The 22,722-nt window shown below is 42.9% G+C and overlaps 1 protein-coding gene across 2 annotated transcripts in view; it reads left to right on the plus strand.

Moving 5' to 3' along the window:
- The window catches only part of RAF1 (Raf-1 proto-oncogene, serine/threonine kinase), a 126,881-nt gene that overhangs the window by 102,144 nt on the left and 2,015 nt on the right, over positions 1-22,722 (plus strand). For both annotated transcript variants that reach the window (XM_033925984.1, XM_033925986.1), the window contains 4 exons: positions 9,653-9,699; positions 13,325-13,443; positions 16,944-17,075; positions 22,008-22,142. In XM_033925984.1, the coding sequence (XP_033781875.1) occupies positions 9,653-9,699; positions 13,325-13,443; positions 16,944-17,075; positions 22,008-22,142 (433 nt within the window). The remainder of the gene's footprint in view (positions 1-9,652; positions 9,700-13,324; positions 13,444-16,943; positions 17,076-22,007; positions 22,143-22,722) is intronic.

Genomic DNA, 22,722 nt, shown 5'->3' on the forward strand with positions numbered 1-22,722 from the left:
GATAGAGAGGATGGGGGGGGGGAAGAATGTGATTGAGATTTAGGGGAGCAAGAATATATATTTTATTTTCACCTAGTCCTACCTTTCTTTCTTTGCACCATAAAACTCCAAAACATTATATAGACACAAAGCAAGTTTTAATTTTATTATGCAAAATACATTTACAGTGTTTAATATGTGAAATGATTTAGCTTTCTTGCTGCAGAATTTTCCAGTGCTTACCATAGAATCTACCACTGAGCACAAAAGAAAGCCAATGTATAACTTTCTGTAGTAAAAACAAACTCCTGCTCCACCCAACCAAAGCTCCAGATATTCTAAGCTCTATAGAAAGGGATTATTTGTACTCTACTGAGCCAATTGATGTTACCCAGAGCATGAAATATTCAGTTTCTGTTTCAGATTAGGTAATTGTTGGCATTTTTCAGAAAAAGGAGTCTGTATTTTTCTGCCGTCAGCACATGGTGTAGGTTGAACTGGTGCAGCAGGATTCTTCTCAGGAGTCCCAATTTCTTGGTATGCAGACTGTGGTCTCTACTCTGGATAAGAGACCCCAGCCACATTGACCTCTCGGAGTTTGGTCTCCGGATCTTTGTTCTGATTGAGCTTGGAGGTTCCAAACCTTGACCCGTGGGTCTTGGCTTCAGCAGTGGTCTCATGGGGGTCACTGTGTGGAGGTTGAGTAGCCCTTGCATCTCTGTCCTCTTCGCTCTTGGGAGAGAGGCATTGCTTTTGGGTGCATGCTTTGTCTATGCAATGTATTAAAATGCCTTAGTGATTTGAAAAAGGAGAGGTAGTAGCATAATAGTGAAATGGCCTGAGAACCAGGGAACTGGATTCAGTTCCCAGTGTGACTCCTGATTAGAGAATGACACTGACAAATTTTTCCCCGTCCTGTCCCTGCCCCATTCCTGTAAGCTCTGCCTTAACTGCACAAGCCTCAAACACTTACGATTTTAAAGTGCTTCAGGCTTTTGCTGCTGAGGACAGAGCTTGTAGGAATGGGACAGGAAAAGAACTCGCCGGGACAGGATGGGGAAATCGAGTTCCTGCGGGGATGGGGAAACATTTGTCCCCATGTTATTCTCTACTCCTGATAAGTCACTTAATCGTCCATTGCCCCAGGTACAAAATAAGTACCTGCATATGTGAACTGCTCTGATTATAACCACAGAAAGGAGGTATATGCATTATCCCAGGACAAGCAGGCAGCATATTCTTGACTGATGGGTGACGGCACCGACGGAGCCCCGGTACGGACAATTTTAGAGTGATTGCACTCTAAGAACTTGGAAAGTTCTAGTAGGCCGCACGTGCGAGTGCCTTCCCGCCCGATATAGGCGCGCGGTCCCCAGTTTCTTAGTTTCCGCGGAGCTAAGAAGACGCAACTTTCAACGGCTGTTGAAAATTTTTTCCTAACGCCTTCCCGCTCACGTAAACTTTTTCTATATATTTTTCTTTACTTATTTTCTTTAAAAAAAAAATCTGAAAATAATTTTCTTTTCTTTTTTTCTCAATTTTTCGGGTTTGCCCCGGCGGGGCCTGCTGCCACCATCGAGGCCTCGGCCTTCGATTTGGCAGAAGCCGTTTTTACATTCATGCCCCCCCCAACCTGGTTTTAAAAAGTGCCAGCGGTGCGCGAGGCCTATTTCTCTCACCGACCCGCACAACTGGTGCTTACAGTGCCTCGGCCCTGACCATCAGGCGTCCACCTGCACCCGCTGTGCCACTCTGAAAAAGAGAACTCTTAAAAACCACCAAATTCAACAGCAGTTATTGTTTGGTACCGAGATGTCGGATTCGGCGGCACCGGTCCCCACTTCGACTCCGACACAGTCGGCACCTGCCTCGTCGACACTGCGCGACATCGCGCCGGCGTCGCATCCGTCAGGTAAGCCGGCTAAGAAGCCTTCCCCGCTGGAGCGTCCTCCGGTCTCAGTGGCAGCGAGCCCAATCCTGCCGACCTCGAGGCGCCCGCGGAAGTGCTCCGCTCCGATTGAGGTAAGCCCCTCGACATCGGGTTCCTCTTCGGAGTGTAGAGCGGCACCCAAGATACCGCAGAAGAAAAAAGCGGTACCGGTGCCTTCATTGGACGAGCGCATTGCCGCCGTCCTGCAGGTGCAGCTTAAGGAACAGTTGCAACAAATCCTTCCTTCACTGTTGGCACCGAGCCTTCCGGTCCCGGTCCGGTCTGAGCCACCGGTACCGACGGTGGATCAGCCCCTTATTTCGGCATCCACTTTGTCGATACCGCTTCATTCTGCTTCCTCGGTCTCCATGCCAGTCCTAGCACCGGAACCGAGAGCTCAACACCAGGCTGTTCAGACTTAGGCACCGATGCAGCCCTTAATGTCTCCCGGTACCGTGTCTATGAGGTCAGGTAAGTCGGCACGCAAAACCCGACACCTGGAACCCTCCACACCGGAATCTCGAGACCGCAGTTTTCAGGTTCGAGATCCTGATCTGTGGGGTGACTCAGAGGACCCTCTTCTCTCTGAAGGAGAATGTTCATCTGGTGATGAGGATCCTTCGGCTTTAGACCCATCCTCTAGACCAGATGTAACCTCTTTCTCATCTTTCTTAAAAGAGATGTGTGACTCTCTCTCTATTCCCTTGGAGGCTGAGTCAAAGAAATCCAAAGCTTTTCTTGATGCATTGGATTTTGACCAACCTCCAAGGGAATATCTCAAATTACCTCTCCATGACATCTTGAGAGAGACGTTTTACAAGAATTTAGAGACACCTTTGACCATACCTGGAGCCCCCCGCAAGTTAGACTCCTTATATAAAGTCATCCCAATTCCTGGGTTTGACAAACCACAGCTCCCACATGAGTCTCTATTAGTGGAATCCACTCTAAAGAAATCCATGGGAGCTAGTGTATACGCCTCAGTCCCTCCTGGCAGAGAAAGTAAAGCCATGGACAAATTTGGCAAGAGGTTGTACCAGAATGCGATGTTAGCCAACAGGTCAGGGAATTACGCTTTCCACTTCTCATTCTATCTCAAGCATCTCATACAAAATCTGACTGCTTTTGAGAAGTACCTCCCTGACTGTAAAAAATCTACCTTTCGCCAAACTACTTCATCGCTCTTACAACTTCGAAAGTTCATGGTCAGGTCCATCTATGACACCTTTGAGCTGACCTCTCGGGCCACAGCTATGTCGGCCATGCGCCGACTGGCATGGCTCAGAGTGTCAGAACTTGATGTCAATCATCAGGACCAACTGGCTAATGCACCTTGCCTGGGGGATGAGCTGTTTGGAGAATCCATGGACTCCACTACTCAAAAGCTTTCGGCTCATGAGACTAGGTGGGATACTCTCCTCAAAACAAAAAAGAAGACCCCACCTACCAGGCCTTTTCGTCAGCAATCGGCCTACCAGCGTCGATTTGTGGCTCGTCCTTTCCCACCGGCAGCTCAACAACCCAGGCGTCAGAGGCAACAACAACAAAGGCAAAACACTAGACCTGCACAGCAGCAACAACAGGTGAAGCCTCCTCCTCCACAAAAACCTTCACAACCCTTTTGACTTGGTTCTCCAGGACATAGCCAGTATCCCTCCATCTGCCCATCTTTCGCTGCCTATAGGAGGACGCCTTACTCATTTCATAAGCCGTTGGGAAACCATCACATCGGACCAGTGGGTCCTCAACATCATCCACCACGGCTACTCTCTCAACTTTCAGACTCTTCCTGCCCAAGGTCTACCAAAAGAGTCTGCTTTGAACACACCTCAGTCTTCCCTTCTTCTTCAAGAGGTTCAATCCCTCCTCCTTCTGAACGCCATAGAGGAAGTTCCTCTAGATCAAAAAGGGGCAAGGATTCTACTCCCGTTATTTTCTAGTTCCCAAAAAGACAGGAGATCTCAGACCCATCCTAGATCTTCGCGATCTAAACAAATACTTGGTCAAAGAGAAATTCAGAATGCTTTCTCTGGCCACTCTTTACCCTCTCCTCAATCAAGGCGACTGGCTGTGTTCCCTCGATCTCAAAGAAGCATACACTCATATACCGGTCAATCTGGCTTCCAGACAGTACCTACGCTTCATGATCAATCGTTGTCATTACCAATACAAGGTGCTGCCCTTCGGTCTTGCCTCCTCTCCAAGAGTGTTCACCAAATGTCTGATTGTGGTGGCTGCCTTTCTACGCTCTCACCACCTTCAGGTCTTTCCTTACCTGGACGACTGGTTAATCAAGGCCAATTCATCTCAGACTGTTCTCCTGGCCACCAACCAAACCGTCCTGTTTCTTCAACTTCTGGGGTTCGAGATCAATCTACCCAAATCCCATCTCATCCCCTCTCAGAGACTTCAATTCATCGGAGCTGTCTTGGACACAGTCCTCATGAGAGCGTTTCTGCCATCCAACCGTCTTCAAACACTTCAATCTCTATGTCAGCAGGTGCTTCCACAACATTCCATCTCTGCCAAGCAAATGATGATACTCTTGGGTCACATGGCCTCCACAGTTCATGTCACACCCTTCGCATGTCTTCACCTGCGCACTCCTCAATGGACCCTAGCTACCCAGTGGTCCCAAGCGATGGATCCTTGCTCACGTCACATATCTGTCACATCATCTCTTCGTCAGTCTCTACAATGGTGATTGATATCCTCAAATCTCTCCAGAGGTCTTCTCTTCCATCTACCTCCTCATCAACTTATGATCACCACCGATGCCTCCCCTTACGCCTGGGGAGCTCATTTGAACGAGTTCCAAACTCAAGGACTTTGGACAGCTCAGGAAATGAAGCATCATATCAATTTCCTGGAACTCAGAGCGATGTTTTATGCCCTCAAGGCCTTCCAACATCTTCTCTTTCCTCAAGTACTCCTGCTGTGCACAGACAATCAAGTTGCGATGTACTACATCAACAAACAGGGTGGGACAGGCTCTCGCCTCTTGTGCCAGGAAGCCCAGAAGATCTGGACTTGGGCCATAGATCGCCATCTATTCCTGAAAGCTATCTACATTCAGGGAGAAAAGAATTACTTAGCGGACAAACTCAGCAGAATTCTCCAGCCTCACGAGTGGACACTCGATCCTTCCACTCTACAGTCCATCTTCGTTCAATGGGGCACTCCTCAGATAGACCTTTTTGCAGCTCCTCACAATCACCAGCTGCCCCTTTTTTGCTCCAGACTTTACTCTCCTCACCGTCTGGCAGCGGATGCATTTCTCCTCGACTGGTCCAATCTGTTCCTGTACGCTTTCCCTCCTCTGCCTCTCATGTTGAGAACCTTGTTCAAGCTCAAGAGGGAACGAGCCACCATGATTCTGATTGCTCCACGATGGCCCAGACAACATTGGTTCTCCCTTCTACTTCAACTCAGTTCCAGGGAACCTTTTCTTCTTCCACTGTTTCCTTCTCTGCTTACACAGCATCAGGAGACCCTTCTACATCCCAACCTCCAGTCTCTGCACCTGACAGCTTGGTATCTCTCGGGCTGACTTCTCATGATACTCTTTTGTCTCAGCCCGTTCGTTCCATTCTAGATGCCTCCAGGAAACCAGCCACTTTGCAATGTTACCATCAGAAGTGGACACGATTTTCTTCCTGGTGTCTTCTTCATCATCTCGATCCCACATCCCTGGCAGTGGAGACATTGTTGGATTATCTGCTTTCTTTGTCTGACTCTGGCCTTAAGTCTACTTCCATCAGAGTCCACCTCAGTGCCATTGCTGCTTTTCATGAGCCGGTTCATGGAAAACTTCTCTCAGCTCATCCCCTGGTGTCCAGGTTCATGCGGGGTCTTTTCAATGTAAAACCACCTCTTAAAGCCCCTCCTGTTATCTGGGATCTCAATGTGGTTCTTTCCGCCTTAATGAAGCCTCCATTTGAACCTTTGGCTACCACTTCTTTCAAGTTTCTCACTTGGAAAGTACTTTTCCTTATTGCTCTTACCTCTGCCAGGAGGGTCAGTGAGCTACATGCACTAGTTGCAGATCCACCTTTTACGGTCTTTCATCATGACAAGGTGGTTCTGCGTACACATCCAAAGTTTCTCCCTAAGGTTGTCTCTGAATTCCATCTCAACCAATCCATTGTTCTGCCTGTCTTCTTTCCGAAGCCTCACTCTCATTCTGGGGAACAGGCTCTGCATACTTTGGACTATAAGAGGGCTGTAGCTTACTATTTAGAGCGTACGAAACCCCACAGATCAGCTCCCCAACTCTTTCTGTCCTTTGATCCGAATAAATTGGGACGTCCTGTTTCTAAACGTACGTTGTCTAATTGGCTGGCAGCGTGCATTTCATTTTGTTATGCTCAGACCGGACTGACACTGGAAGGTTCTGTCACGGTCCATAGAGTCCGAGCTATGGCAGCATCTAGCTTTCCTCCGTTCCACTCCTATTGAGGAAATCTGCAAGGCTGCCACTTGGTCCTCAGTTCATACTTTTACATCTCATTATTGTCTGGATGCATTCTCCAGACGGGATGGACACTTCGGCCAATCTATTTTGCAAAATTTGTTTTCCTAATGGCCAACCTTCCCTCCATCCCTCTTTTTGTTAGCTTGGAGGTCACCCATCAGTCAAGAATATGCTGCCTGCTTGTCCTGGGATAAAGCACAGTTACTTACCGTAACAGGTGTTATCCAGGGACAGCAGGCAGATATTCTTGCGTCCCACCCACCTCCCCGGGTTGGCTTCTTAGCTGGCTTATCCTAACTGGGGACCGCGCGCCTATGTCGGGCGGGAAGGCACTCGCGCGTGCGTGGTGCGGCCTACTAGAACTTTCCAAGTTCTTAGAGTGCAATCACTCTAAAATTGTCCGTACCGGGGCTCCGTCGGTGCCGTCACCCATCAGTCAAGAATATCTGCCTGCTGTCCCTGGATAACACCTGTTACGGTAAGTAACTGTGCTATCCCATCCACTTTCTAGGAATGAGAGCGCATTGGCCTGCAAGGTCCATCAATCTGCCCAACAATCACCCTTATCAAAGCAATGTTGAACCAATAATCTAGAAATTATTTATTTTACTTGCTAAGTTTATTTATAAGATGTTCTCCCCCATCCCCGTACTCAGATGATATGAAATGTAGCATCAAATTATACCAGGACACACACCATATAATATGTTCATATAATGACTCAAAATGTTGTGTTATCGTGGCACCGAGGTACCCCCCTCTTCAAACCCAGCATGCACCCAAAAAGAGGGACTAATGTAGCAGTATAGTACCAAAAGGTACAAATCAAAACTACTTTTGATACTTTCACTGCCAAAAAACTCCCTCACGGAACAGCTCAGGTTTAGAAAAGGGCAAAGTCACCTGGAGGCATGTTTAAGGAGTTAGCTGACTGACAAACGAAGACTTGAGCGCCAACGCTGTCATGGGGAAGATTGGAGAAGACATGATAGTGTTAGCGCTCAAGTCGTCTTTTGTCAGCTAAGTCCTTGAAGGTGTGGGAAGGGCTTTGATGGCTGAAATGGTTAAGATGGGCTGGGGTGAGCTTTGATGGAAACTCCAATAGATAGAACCTAAACACACTACCGGGCAGAGTTCTGGGTCTCTGGCCCAGAAATATCTAAGAAAGAGGACAATGAGGTCTACCATCTTTACAGTGACTGCTCCCTCTCTATGGAATATTATCCTGGCTTATTTACGAGATGAATCAATCCTTAGTCAATTCAAGACAAAGCTGAAAACATTTCTATTTCTTGATGCCTTTGAGACCTAACTGCCCTTGTAAGGGCAACCTAGAGCAACCCCTCCTACTGTTTTTCCCCTAAACGTTACCTTTTACTTTGAATATTGTAGTTCTTGCCTTTTTACCTTCTGTTCCTGTTTGTCATGTTTTTAAATGTCCATGAATGTAGTAGTCATTTTAAGTTTGTATTTTAGCCAATGTATGTTTTTATGATTTTGTACACCACCTAGAACAGTGTTTTTCAACCTTTTTTGGGCAAAGGCACACTTGTTTCATGAAAAAAATCACGAGGCACACCACCATTAGAAAATGTTAAAAAATTTAACTCTGTGCCTATATTGACTATATATAAAGTAATTCTCTCGAATAGGAATCAAATAAACACAAAGAAAGTATTTTATAATTACTTTATTATGAAATATTAAGTAAACAGAATAGTGAAAAATTATAAAATACTTTATTCAGTGCGAAACCTGGGCCTGTTTGGCTGAACACAAAGCTGATATTCTGGCTGGAATCGAAGAAAGACACACACGTAACTCTTCGTCAACAGCTCTCAGTCTCTCTCTGTATTTGGTTTTTATAGCATACAAAAATAGACAAATATACCCTCCATCCTTTTTATTAAACCACAATAGCTGAATGCCCAGCGCTGCTCTTGACGCTCATAGGCTCCCTGCGCTAAAAACCACTATTGCGGTTTAGTAAAAGGGGACCATATTGTAAAATATAGACAGCAGATAGCATAGTAAGTGAAGGGAAGTTTTCATCTCTGGGAATTTACCCAGTTAACTATTAAGTTATTTGGGCAAATTCCTTTGAAAACTGTGGTAATACTGCCTCCACTTTGCTAAATTTAAAATAAAATAATTTTTCCTACCTTGTCTGGTGATTTCTGGTTGCACTTTCTTCTTCTGACTGTGCATCCAATCTTTCTTCCCTTCTATCAGCCTGTATGCTTTCTCTCCTCCACACCTCATTCCCTCCCCCAACTTTTTCTTCCTCTCACCCTGACCTTTCTTTCTTTCTTTCTGTTTCTCTTCTTTCCTTCTGTTTCCCTGCCTGCCCCCTTTCTTTCTTTCTCCCTGCCGTTCCCCAAGCCACTGCCACTGCTGCTGCCATCGAGGAACAGGACCCACCAATGGATAACAGGCCCCAAAGCCGACGCTGACGCATGCTCTCCCTGACGTCAATTCTGCAATCGGAGAGGAAGTTCCGCCCAGCCAGGCAGCGATTGGCTGGCCCGAACTTCCTCTCCGACTGCAGAATTGACGTCGGGGAGAAGAAGACTTATCGGCTCGATAGATTAGATCGCCAAGACAAAGTGAGTCCTGGGTGATCGACTCACTTTGCCTTGGCGAGCTGGCGGCCCTGCGGCACACCAGGCAACATCTCGCAGCACACTAGTGTGCCGCGGAACAGCGGTTGAAAAACACTGACCTAGAAGTCTGATTAGGTGGTATAAGAAATTTTAAATAAACTTGAAATGATTGATTTTTATGGAGCATGAAGGGTTGGGCAGACTGGATGGACCATTCGGGTCTTTATCTGCCATCATTTACTATGTTACTATGTATGTATGTATGTTACATAAGCTAATGCTTTGGACATATCTATAAATGATCTGAAATGGGTGAAGTCAAATTTGGAGATGAAACAGTTATTCAAATAGTCAAATAGTGGATTGTGAGAACTTCAGGAGCTTGGCCATTTCTGGCAAAGGTATGTATCTGCCAGGTACACAGTTGGCAGTTGTATACTATAAGGTTTTAATCTGTATAAAGAATGAATATATATAGAGATGTCTGACTTTCTTTTTTAAGCCTTCTTTCTGAAGGGAACAAGGCTTAGGAGATATCCATCTAATAACTAAGAGTTGACCTTTTGGTTTCAAAGATGGATTGCTGACTTTGAGTTAGCATGTGCTGAGCTTTAGTAAAAAGACCGCTTATATATTTAATTTTGTTCTTGCTTATATTTTTTATAGCTATCTACATGCTAAAAATATCATCCACAGAGATATGAAGTCAAACAGTATCCTTTTCTTGTTGAATTTCCCCAATATTTGATTCATTTTAGGAGCATGTGGTCTGAAGAAGACCGAGGTTAAGAGAAATGTTCCTATCTAATTGATTGATTGTACAATTGTAAAGAAACTTGTCATACTGAATGGCTACTAAGCTGAATAGAAAATGTATGAGTTTAATATCTTAAGCCTCAAATCAGTTTGAAGAAGAGATATGTTAATGATTACATTTGTCCTTTATTCATTGTTGGTACCACCGAAAGAATAAGTCCTTGAGAATCTATCTTATATATAAAGTTTCAAGTAGGTATACTAATATTTACTTTGCTAAAATATAAACAAACAATCAAAAATTCCAAATCATATTTACTACAAAGAGAAGATGGGGGTGAGAGGGGCAAGGGAGAAAATCATGGCAACAAATACAAACGCAACCTAAGAGTAATTATTGGTGAAGATATGAAGACTGCCAATCAAGTAGAGAAAGCTTCATCCAAGGCTAGGCAAATACTGGGTTGCATCCGAAGAAGTTTTGTCAGCCGGAAGCCCGAAGTTGTAATGCCGTTGACAGGTCCATGGTGAGACCTCATCTGGAATATTGTGTTCAATTTTGGAGGCCACATTATCAAAAGGATGTGCTGAGAGTGGAGTCGGTTCAGCGAATGACCACCAGGATGGTCTCGGGACTCAAGGATCTCCCATATGAGGAACGTCTAGGTAAGTTGCAGCTATACTCTCTCGAGGAACGCAGAAAGAGGGGAGATATGATAGAGACATTCAAATATGTAACTGGCCGTATTGAGGTAGAAGAAGATATCTTTTTCCTTACAGGACCTACGGCAACAAGAGGGCATCCGTTGAAACTCAGGGGTGAGATATTTCATAGCAACACTAGGAAGTATTTCTTCACTGAAAGGGTGGTTGATCGTTGGAATGATCTTCCACTTCAGGTAATTAAGGCAAGCAATGTGCTTGATTTTAAGAAAAAATGGGATAAGCATGTGGGTTCACCGTGGAAGTGCTTAGGAGGGAGGGTCCTTATAGTGGCCAGACTTGTTGGGCCAGTGGCCCTTTTCTGCCATCATATTCTATGTTTCTAAATGAATCATATAAAAACTCAGTTTCTTACACGTCATCAGAAAGACATTAACAATTGGCCAGGAGGAAAATTTCCTAGGTGTGAAGGTTCCAAAAACATTAATATCTTTTTGTTGCTATACAGGATAAGCACAAACAGAGCTCCCAAGGAAATGACATGTGATCTTCATTCTAAAAGTCTCATGTGTTGAAACTGAGTCTCTCTGGCTTTGTCTGGAAAAAAACAACTTTTTATTATGTCTAGGTAAGAAAATAATTGCAGATTCCAGAGTCAACAGCTTTCATCACCAATGTAGGTGGTGGTAAGCATTGGAGAGAATTGTCCAAAAGCCTTATCCATTCAACTGATTGATCAAGATTACTAGGCTACATTGAAGCCCTAGGCAGCTAATCATTAAAATGTAAATAGTAATCCCAAATAGAAAGGTAAACCTTCCTCTGGAATTTCAAGGCCTCTAGTACATAATTTTGAAACTTAATTCAAAATGTACAAATTCATACTACTAAAAACATTCTTCATTTTTATCCGACATAATTTATTGAACTGTTTTGAATTAATAAATTAGATTTCTCTTGTAAAATTGAAACATCCTCCTTCACTTGTCATCTCATGCTTAATATTTACCAAACTTCCTTTTCATGAAGCACAATCCTCAAATGTCACCGGAGTGCCATGGGTAATTCAAGCTTATCTAACCTTAAAATTTCCAGGCTTAAAATGAAAGAGGAATCTTTTCTTAAAGAAGTCTTGCAGACTTGTATCTAAGTCCTACTCCTGAAAACTCAAAGTTCTGCTCACAAATGCTAGACTTGACACCATCTTGCTGGTAAAATAAAGCATTCCTTCAATGGTAACCATAACTCGATCTGTATGCTCAAAACATTGTTTCCTCTTCTCTCCATGGTCTGCAAATGCTCTTGTTGGTAGGCCAAGGAAAGAACCGTTCCTGGCATCTAGCATGGCACAGAGAGAAAAGGCAACTGCTATGCCTTCTTTTGGCACTGGGTAACAGATCAATCAGCCTGCAAATGTCATAGACCTAGATGCTGCCATTATTACTATGTTGTGAACCCCTTCTTCTTTTGTAGCAGTGACCATGGCAATCGGATTATTTTCTGATCCTGAAATCTGATCTGTGCAAATTTTAAAGCAAGTAAACCACTGGGAATTGAGAGTGAAACCAAAAATGTTTGACAAAGTCTAGATGACTGGCTATCCGCCAAACTTCAGGTGAAGAAAGAAGATGAATTGGATTGAAGACCTCAAAGAACGTTTCTTTATTAAGAAAGTGTAGATGTGAGATGTGCCTAAGTAGGTCATAGCTTAAAGATACACTTTGACATTATAATGAAAAGCTTTCCATACAATCTGCTATCTTGATCTCTCATATATATCCTCAATAAGTCACCCACCTGTATATAAATGTTTCTGCCCTCTGTCCCCAATAGGAGAGGCCTTAAGCAACCTGGGCCAATCAGAGCCTTAGGCCCATCCAAGGATGCATCAGAGAGGGGAAGGCGGGTCATTTTAAAGAGGCTGGCGGAGGATGTAGACATCCCTCTGACTGGCCTTCTTAAACAGGGTAAAGGGGGGGGAGGTTGCTTAATGGCAATGGCAAGATGGAGTGGGCATCCCTTCTGCCAGGGGAGGAGGTAGGTAGCTTGACAATATCAAAATTTTCTGACGGGTTTAACCCGTCAAGCCTTACTTTCCTGTCAGTGCCTGAGCTGATGAGCACTCAGGCACTGACCAGAAAGTCAGGCTAGTATGTGCTGGAAAAGTTTTGCTCACAAATGTAGGACAGTGAGGTTAGAGAATTGTCCAGAGTTGGAAAGGAGATTGCTAGGAAGCTCAGAAAAGACCACGGTAAGCCATTTTGATAATCGGACGCTAAAATACATGAACACTAAACCGGCTGAAACTGGTTTAGCGACCACGTTAAAATTTTGAGTCTCTTCCTCTCAGTTTGGAATTAGAAAACTGTAAGGTTAAGAACATAAGAATTGCTGCTGCTGGTCAGACCAGTGGGCCATCATGCCCAGCAGTCCGCTCATGTAGTGGCCCTCTGGTCAAAGACCAGCACCCTAACTGAGACTAGCCTTACCTGCATATGTTTTGGTTCAGCAGGAACTTGTCTGTCTAACTTTGTCTTGAATCCCTGGAGGGTGTTTTCCCCTATGACAGACTCCGGAAGAGCGTTCCAGTTTTCTACCACTCTCTGGGTGAAGAAGAACTTCCTTACGTTTGTATGGAATCTATCCCCTTTTAACTTTAGAGAGTGCCCTCTCGTTCTCTCTACCTTGGAGAGGGTGAACAACTTGTCTTTGTCTACTAAGTCTTAGTCCCACACTCTTTAGGCAGTTTAAGTCACGATTTGATTAAATTGAACATTTGATATTCAGCTTACCGTTGTAAACAAGAAAGGTAGATACCATTTGTAATTGCAAGAAAAGTATACTAGGTCATAGCTTTGTTTTATTGAAATAAAAAATTTTTCATGAATTTTCAGTAGTAATTCCTTAATCAGTATTCAGATATATTTCTTCATGAAGGTTTAACAGTGAAAATAGGAGATTTTGGTTTAGCAACGGTGAAATCTAGATGGAGTGGCTCTCAGCAGGTGGAACAGCCAACGGGGTCCATTCTGTGGATGGTAAGACATAATATTCACCAACATAAACACAGGAAAATAATTTATATATGTTGCAGTATAACTGCAGAGCATTACTGCTGTATATATTGAAGTTTCATTCTCTTGCTGAATTTCAAGAAAATGCTGCCCATTTATTTTTTAATTTTTCAGCTAACAGTTGAAGCAAATACATTCAGTAGGAAATCCTTGTTTTTCACTGATTTCTGAAAAGTAATTTTCTCGTATAATCCCACTTTATTCTGGGACCAGTGGGTTATTTCCCTCCACTCGGCAGAACTTTGTAGAAAGCCTCAAACTTCAGAGACTTAAACCCCATCACTGTGCCTGATCCTCAGTCTTTCTTCTTACAAGCCAGGCTATAGGAACTAATCCTTTCTGCTTGTGTTTAATTTTACGTAATTTCAGTATTTTCCATTCGCAGTCTTCACCCTTGTGCTGTGGAGGTTCCTTGCGGGGGGACATCCTTGACTAAATTAAATTAAACTTGTAAGTTTATATACCGCATCATCTCCACAATCGTAGAGCTCGGCACGGTTTACAGGAGCTTAATAATAATAAGGAACTCCATAGTAAGGGTTATAGGAGGAATACAGAGTGAAGAAAGTGTTACATTTTTGAGAATAGCCTAAGCTTTTAAATTAGAACCTGAGAGAAAGCTGACAGCTGTTCAGGAGAGCATGGTTCAGAGTAAGGTATTGTTGAAGGATTCTGACAAAATAGGTAAGTTAGGGCATCTTAAGAGAGAGGTTGCAATACAGGCAAAAGTAGCCCAGATGTCTTTTAAAGAAAGAGCAGAGGGTCTTGAAAGATTGCAAATTATCACTGTCAACTTTTAAGCAGGTTATAAATTCAAACAAAAACATTGGATACAAATATTGGAAGCCTAAAAAATAAAATGGGAGTGTCAGAGTAAATAGCAATCAGGCATTTCAGAGACCCAATGGAAGGAAGATAAACCATATCATAATGATAGGGTAGTGCTGTATGTTAAAGAGGACATTAAGAACAACAACATAAAAGTTCACAGAACCAAAATACCCTTTGGAATCCTTATGGATAGAACCTTCATTTGTAAAGGGGAACAGAATGAATAGCAGTGGGAACATACTTCTAATTGCCTATCTAGAATGAAGAGACAGACGTTGAAGGAAGCAAACTGGTAGCACAATAATAGTTGGTATTTTCAATTACTAGAGTAAATTGAGAAGCAAATATCTTCAATCAAATATTAGGATAATATCTGCTACACTTAATTCAGCCCAGCCTGAATTATACAAGTAGACAGAGGAACCTCAGTTAAAGGGCTTCATGGGTCCTCCAAAAAAAACCTCCAATAGGTGCAGCAACTCCAAGGCACACAACTTTTAAAGTTTTACTCCATCATAGTCCAGTAATCAATAATACAATCAAGGTAGAAAAGTAGCTGAGTGAAATAATTCTCAAAATGGTGCTGCCAATACAAGCAATAACTGAGCACCAGCACTACATATTTCAAAAGCAGTCCAAGCATTTAAACATTTATCAAGAAAACACAGAAGCCTCCAGCTGCTAACAAGCAGAGCTGGGGCCAGGAGTTTGCCTTTCCAAAAAAGCTTTACAAATTGCTTTCAAAATTCCCACTCAGAATTGTAGCAAACTTCTCCCTACTTTGGCTTTGGCTTTAAAGATGAAAAAGCCAGGAAACAAACAAACAAACAAAAAACCAAACAAGAAAAATCAACTCAATTTCTTTCTAGGCACCAGCTGGTGCCCTACCCCCACACAGAGTTCAAAACAATTGGAGGTTTTTAAACAGAGTACTTAGCTTGACCAAAACACTACAATTCAGTCAACAAATGCAAAGAAAAAATACCATCAAAAGAAACAGCAAATGCAGCAAAACAGAACCATTTCAAAAAGTCCCAAAGTCAGCAATTTCAAACTCACAGCTCTGCATTCAGTAGTGCTTAGCCGCCATATTTCAGGTTCCTGGAACAGCTCTTCCTGAAACTCCATTGCTCCTCCTGGGTTGGTGCTGCAAACTCTGTAGAAGAACCAGCTTCTTCTATTTCCATGAGGTCAGAGCCATTACCCTGACTTGAGCTGGGAGAGGCTTGTTCCTCTTCCCTATCCTCTCCTAGTCAAATCTACAGGCTTTGCAGGAGAGGAGCCACGCCTTCACCTGTCTGAGCTTGCTCTAGCTTGTGGCTCTCTTGGGCTCCCCCCAGTGGTTGTTAGGGAGACTGCATGACTTCCTAGAAACGACTAGATTTAAAACCTATGTTTCTAGGTGTGTTTACAACAGGGCAGTGACTGGGGGAGGGTTTCCATATCCTCCCACTCTTGAGTCTGACCCATCCTCAGGCTGTTCTGTCAGGACCTGTGGTTTGCTTTTTGGGTTTACCTCCACCTTTCACTGGGACCACGGCAGGCACGGAGCCTGACTGGTCACAATCCGCAGTAACCATTATCTCTCTCTCTTCAAGAGATCCCACGTACCTATCCCAGGCCCTCTTGAATTCAGACACAGTCTCTGTCTCCACCACCTCTTCTGGGAGACTGTTCCATGCATCTACCACTCTTTCTATAAAAAAATATTTCCTTCGATTACTCCTCTTAGTTCTGTAAATCAAGAAATGGGCATTATAAAATGTTACATGCTTTCTGAAAAATCTTGTCTTCAAAACTATCTTTATTGTAAATTCTTGAGCTATCATGTTTAAAAATTGCTCTTGATATACATTTCAGCTTTTGATTGTTTCACAGTGTGTCATTTCCATTACTACTATAGAGTAGCCCGAGAGCTTGTCTCGACGGGCGTATTGTAACATGGGGCTGGGAGACCCCCTGTGTCGCCCGCGAGGCAGGCTGGGGGGAGGATCGGTAGTAGGGGAGAGTTAGGGAGGTAATAGGGAAGTGGTTCGCCCCAAAAGGCGAGTGTAGGATTGGGCAAACGGGATTGGGATGATGGATGGTGCGGGGGAGTTGATAAAACCGGGACCTTGAAGGACTTGGTTTGTTTAAGGTCCTCCAGGGCGGTTTTCCCCCCACCTGCCTGAGCTACTGGGGGTCAGGTGACCCGGGTTAAAGGGGCATGAGGTCATGCCACCCCTCAGACTTGCTGTTTGTGGAGGGGTCGGGGGCAAATGTTGATGTTTACACTGGGTAGCTCGGGAGGAGCTTGGCGATGTTGTTCAATTGAGGTTCAATGTGTTAATGATGTTAATATATGCAAAGTTAATTTATTGGCTATTGGGGATTAATAAAGAGCTGCGGCTATATTCCATAATAATGTGTGTTGGTTTTATTAGGGGTTGGGGCATGAGAAAGGTGGATGTTTATGGGCAGCAGCAGGGACTATCCAGATCCCGCTGTTATATATTTTTCTACCCTTAGAAAAACTGGCATTCCCTTGTACACTTGCCTAGCAGAAAACTGTTTGCGTAATATCCTTTGACTAAGCAAGCTGTGTTCTTATTTTTATTTTACATATTTACCAGTGTAATCTCGTCTTTCTGTAGTCGCCAGAAGTGATCCGGATGCAAGACAGTAATCCATTTAGTTTTCAATCAGATGTATACTCCTATGGAATTGTGTTATATGAGCTCATGACAGGAGAATTGCCCTACTCCCATATCAGCGACCGAGACCAGGTGAGTGAAACTGGTACCTTTTAGAATGAGAACCTGAGTAATGATGCCAGATTGAGTAGCATCTGCTAAAAGAAAATGTTCTGGCAAGACAAACTAAGGCCTTAAGGTGAACCAGAGATAATATTAATCCAGATCTTCTTCGATATCACAAATCTTTCATCTTGCACCAAGGCCTAGAGTGGATTAAACCTTCCCACATATCCACTATGCCTAGATGGCTCTCATTTGAACTTAACTACATGTCTCCAATCTCTCTATCTAAACTCCTTGGCATGACTCTCCCTAAACACGGGAAAGCTAATCTTATCATAAAGAGTACCTATGTTAGCAACTCCAATTTCTAATTCCTTCCATATTCCCATTTGGAATAATCCCACCATATTAATAGATATAAAAAATGGTCTCCTGGACTTCCTGGCAAGTGCTCAATATATGGGATAGTTCCTTTTTTATTGACTCTGAAACAAAACAATGGAGACCTTTCTCTCAAGTTCAGCACTCCCGCAAGCTGGTTGATTCCCAGTAACAGCGGAACCTGGAGCAGCCCGCTCTCACAACAAACCTTTTGTCACCCCACCCATCCTGGGTCCCAATAACATGCCCCACACTGTCATTGGTGAAACCTGGCCGCAGCCCTGTTTATTGAAATAAACATATAACTTCAATAAATTATAACCATGTTTAACAAACAGGCATTGTAAACAAACACATATTGAACCCGAGCTACTATGGCCAAATCCTTATTTTTTCTCTTACACAGGGCCTTATGGACCCCCCTTACGCTCACATCAAATTGATTCTAAACTTTCCAAATTGTGTTGGTGGTGTAGTTCAAACATAGGTGACCTAAAGCATCTTATTTTTGAATGTCCGTATTTGAATAAATACTGGAAAGATGTCTGGTCTACTATAACTGAGATTCTTCCCATTTCCGAACCTATGTCCCTTAAAATCATACTGTTAAAAGGATCTTACTTCACTACCTGTTTACCAGAACCTTCCTGCCTTTTACTGGATACCTTATTGGCTACAGCTTTGAAAAGTATTTGCTCCTTCTGCAAAGATCTTTCAAAAGTTTCTCATTCACATTGGTGGAATTTATTATTCCTCAGTTACAGGTATGAATGTTATTCTGTTAAGAGAAATTACTTACCTAATACTCACTTCTCTGCTGAAGAAATGGTCTGCTCTAAAAGCATATTTGGTGTTGAATTCTGACTCATGAAAGGTTTACATTGTTTCCTGTGTATGGCACATTGTACAGCACTGTTCATGATATACATATGTATATTCTGGGCTATGTTTTGTTCCTTCATTTCTGTTTTTGTATGGAAAACTCAATAAATAAACTAAGAGTGTTTGTGAGCAGCAGCTTCTCAGTGGAGTTGATGGAGATAAGGACTGTCCTGAATTTTAGAACGTAAAGGACAAGTGCAGAGGATTTCTTGAGTATTAGAGAGCCAAAACATTTGATATGAGTGGGCAGGCAAGGTAGCCTGTATGGTCTTTCTCTGTTCTTTTATAAGAGCTGTAATTCATAGTGACATAGGTGGAAAGAGGAGGAAACAAGAGCTGGCATGGTAAAAGGTGACGTGAAAGAGGCTGTTAGAGCCAAAAAAAACCCAGAATAGTTGGATAGGCTGGAGTGAGCTTGGATGGCAACTTGCAACCAAGTGGACTTTAGTCTACAGCCAGAAATATCAAAGAAGAGACAAGTTAATTTAATCATGTATTTTTCATAATAACTAGTAGGCAGACTGGCTGGACTGTTCAGGTCTTTAACTACCATCATTTACTATGTTTTGTTTAAATAAAAACCAGAATAGCCTGTTTAAGTTTGCCTAGTAAGGTGCTTTCCCCACTTTTGTCTTAGAAGCACAAAGTCATTTCACTACTGATGTTTCAGGAGCTGGGCACAAAAGAATTGTAGGCATGTAATGACAAGCCAACATTTTTTTGTAATACTGTCGATCTATTTCTAGTGCAATGTATAAATAAATTTATTAGGTAAAAGCGCCAAGTTGATGTATATAGAGCTAATATGAAACTGGGCCTAGAATTTTTTTTTTTTAAATTTTAAACTAACAAATTAGACATAGTATACAATTCATACAGAATTAATCTAGAAAAACAAGTTGTATTAACTTTTACAGTTTGTTAAGCAGTTTCATGGCTTCAGTACACTAGTGAATCGCTGGGATGCAGGTAAAGAGCAAGGGGATGGCATTTAACATACACAATCAAAGCACTTTACAGAGTATTTTTTTTTTATACTTGGGGCAATGCAGGGGTAAATGACTTGCCCGGCTTCTCTAAACAGTTACCTTAAAAGCAGCCGCCGATCACATGTTTAGTCGTGCTTCCAGAGCTGCAAGCTGCGCTGTAGTGTTTCAAACTGCATTTCCCTCAGGCGCTGATAAGGCATCTACCAGCACTGTCTATAGAATTTCCCCCAAGGAGCTGCACTGGGAATTGATCCCAGTTCTCCAGCTTCTCAGGCCACTAGGCTATTACTTCTGTACGAGAACAAATGGGGAGATTAGAGAGGATTGAAATAGAGAACGACACGGGGACAAACACATTTTCCTGTCCCTGCCCCACCATCCTCATCTGCACAAGCCTCAAACACTTTAAAATCGTAAGTGTTCGAGGCTTGTGCGGTTAAGGCAGAGCTTACAGGAATGGGGACAGGGACAGCGTCAAAAGTCACGGGGAAATGGAGTTCTTGCAGGGAAGGGGAAACATTTGTCCCCATGCCATTCTCTAGTTTGGAAGTCAAGTTGAACATGAGAAGATCCATATTACAGAGGAGAAATACAATGACAATATTGCCTTTTCTACAAAAGATTATAGGTAACTTGCATGGCTTTTAAAGGCATAAAGTGGGTGAGTGAAAATGGCATGGTTGAAAGGCAGAATAAATGGTAATGTAATGTGCTCCCTCTCTCCAGAGGTCTGATGTCAAGAGAGGAAGGAGGAGCCAGACAGAGTATTAGTGGGCATGCAGCAGTTTGGCACCAACACAGCTCATTTGGCAGAAGTTGTGATGTGTTTGCAGCTCTGGGCTCAGGAAGTTGTAGTAAGGAGAATCGGCCAATAGTGCTCCAGGTCTAAGGGAGCATGATTAGCAGAATACACAGAGACTTTTCTTCCTGACAAAGGTTTACTTAAAACAACTTTGTTGCAGCTTGAGTAACTCAGTCTCAGCAACATTCTGTTCCCTTCACTCAGGGTTGGCAAAGGCTGAAATTCATAGTTGTTTTTTTTTTTCATTCCTTACGTCGGTCAAGCTCCACATTTAGAAGACAAAGTTTAGGACCTTGGCAAGAGCTTATCAGTAGAATATGAAAATACCAAGTTGTGTTGAACTTTGTTCACTGGATCTGTAGAAATGCTAATACTTAATAACCAGAAATCTGTGTAGAAAAGAGTGATATAGCACAAGTGATTTGAAATGGAGACAATAAATGTTTTATCCCTAGCCAACTAAACTTTCGAGACCTTAAAAATTATTCGCCTCCCTGCAATAATTGGCTATTGCCTCAGGCACGAAGTGGAATATACAAAGAACATTTTATAATTATTGAGCAGAATTTATGGCAGTGGAGATTTGTTTGAACTATTTTTGTAGATGTGTACAAGGATGAATAGAAGACCCTTTTGTTTTTCCTGTGGCTTAGGATAATAAAACCATTTTTAAAGGGGCTTTGCTAAAATAACTAATGCACTAAGGAAAAGAGTTCTAATAACAATGTTCAATCATGCTTTTTTCAATCTTAGCTGAAATGCAAACTGTAAGATTGCTTACTTGACTGGTTTTAGCATCTTCTCACACTCTGCTGGGAGAAATATTAGCAATCATAGCAGTATTGGGATGTATGCAGGCCACGTTTTGAAGGGAGATGCTCATGGCAGTGCATAGCACAGAATACCTTCCGAGAGAAGTGACACAAGTGCAGTAGAACCCTGCTGCTCTTCTGATATGGACTGCAAAGAAAAGAACAGCTCTACTGAAGACCTTAGGCCAGGATTCTTGAACCAGCACCAATATTGGTGGTTACCTTAAAAGTGGCCGCTGATTACGTGTGAATCTTGCATTGGCGCCGGTTTCACACTGACACGAAAGATAGGCCAGGGTTTTCCGGCCTATATGTCCAGCACCTAGATAGGCGCTTTAGGCCATCTAACGCCACTTCTGGCATTAGCCATGCTGACTTTGGCATTCAGGGCCTAAAGCACATACATAGGTGCGACTCTGGCATTGGGATGTTCTTCAGATCTTGGTAAAAATACACCGTTTGGATGGTGTTTTAACAGAGGTATGGGTGCCTACAAAATCAGTATTGGTTCAAGAATCTGGGCCTACAAATTTTGAGGATCTTGCTCTCGTAGACACAAGTGCACAGAGCTTTGCTGAGCCAGCTCCAGTACTGATCCCCTTCAGATTAGTACACTATTTCATGCCAGACAGCAGATGTAAGGGTTTACAAATTGACTCCACTGACTCTTGCTTGGGAGTCATCCATGTCCACAGAGAAAGCTAGGTTGCTTTCCATTTAAAGCAGGACACATTCTCTCCCACCTCATGAAACTTTAGCTTTGTGACTAACTGAAAAGTAGACTGGCAACATTAGTCACTAGATGGAGGGGTAACATATGCCCAGCAGCTTTCTAGATGGTTCTGGGCTCCTACATGTGGCTTAGCTACAAATGATTTGGAAATGTTTGGATTATATGTCCATTCATTTAGTTCTACTATAACTCTCATTATTCTTTAGCTGTTAAGGAGGTTATGGTGCAATGATTAGCCAATTCATTCTACGAGTGTCCAATGATAAAAATTAATAGTGTAATTGGACGTAAGATATTTTTGTCATAGTATAGGTGTATCTTTGATGATAACTAAATTGTGTCTATTTCTGGCTTTATTAGATCATTTTTATGGTGGGTCGGGGTTATGTGACTCCTGACCTCAGTAAATTGTATAAAAACTGCCCCAAAGCTATGAAGAGACTTGTAGCAGACTGTGTGAAAAAAGTTAAGGAGGAAAGACCTTTGTTTCCACAGGTAAGGATTTTTCTATTACTTTATCTATATAAACTTAAATGTACATTAACAACTTGGAGAAATAGTTTAAATAAATGTTAGAAATGATTTGATGCTGATTTATTGATTAGATTTGGTATCGATATACTGTATTTCCCCATGTATAGGCCCCAGGAAATGCCAATTTAGGTTTTAAAACTGTTAGATAAGCTGCTCCATGTTACTAGCCACGGCTTATCTAAGAGTTTTATAACCTAAATCAGCCTATACATTCCCCCCCCCCCTGGTAAATACATCCTGGATGGCTGCCAGCTGCTTCCTGCAATGTGGCGGCCAATGGTGCCTGGCAGGAGCGATCTTTTCAGCATCCAGCCTGGCTCTGTGGTGCTTCCTCAATGCCTACTGTCAGTTCTCAGGCATTGAGGAAGCAGGTAAGGGGGACTTCGCGGCTGATCTACTAATAGGGCGGCTTATCTACAATGTCTTTAGATAGGCCGCCCCATATAAGGAAGCCGCACCCACTGCAGTAGCTTGTAAAACCCATGTACAGGCTGCGGCCTATACATAGGGAAATACGGTAGTAGACAAAGGATGTATGCAG

This window comes from Geotrypetes seraphini, chromosome 17 (assembly GCF_902459505.1).
Source record: "Geotrypetes seraphini chromosome 17, aGeoSer1.1, whole genome shotgun sequence".
In the NCBI taxonomy this organism is placed as follows: Eukaryota; Metazoa; Chordata; class Amphibia; order Gymnophiona; family Dermophiidae; genus Geotrypetes; species Geotrypetes seraphini.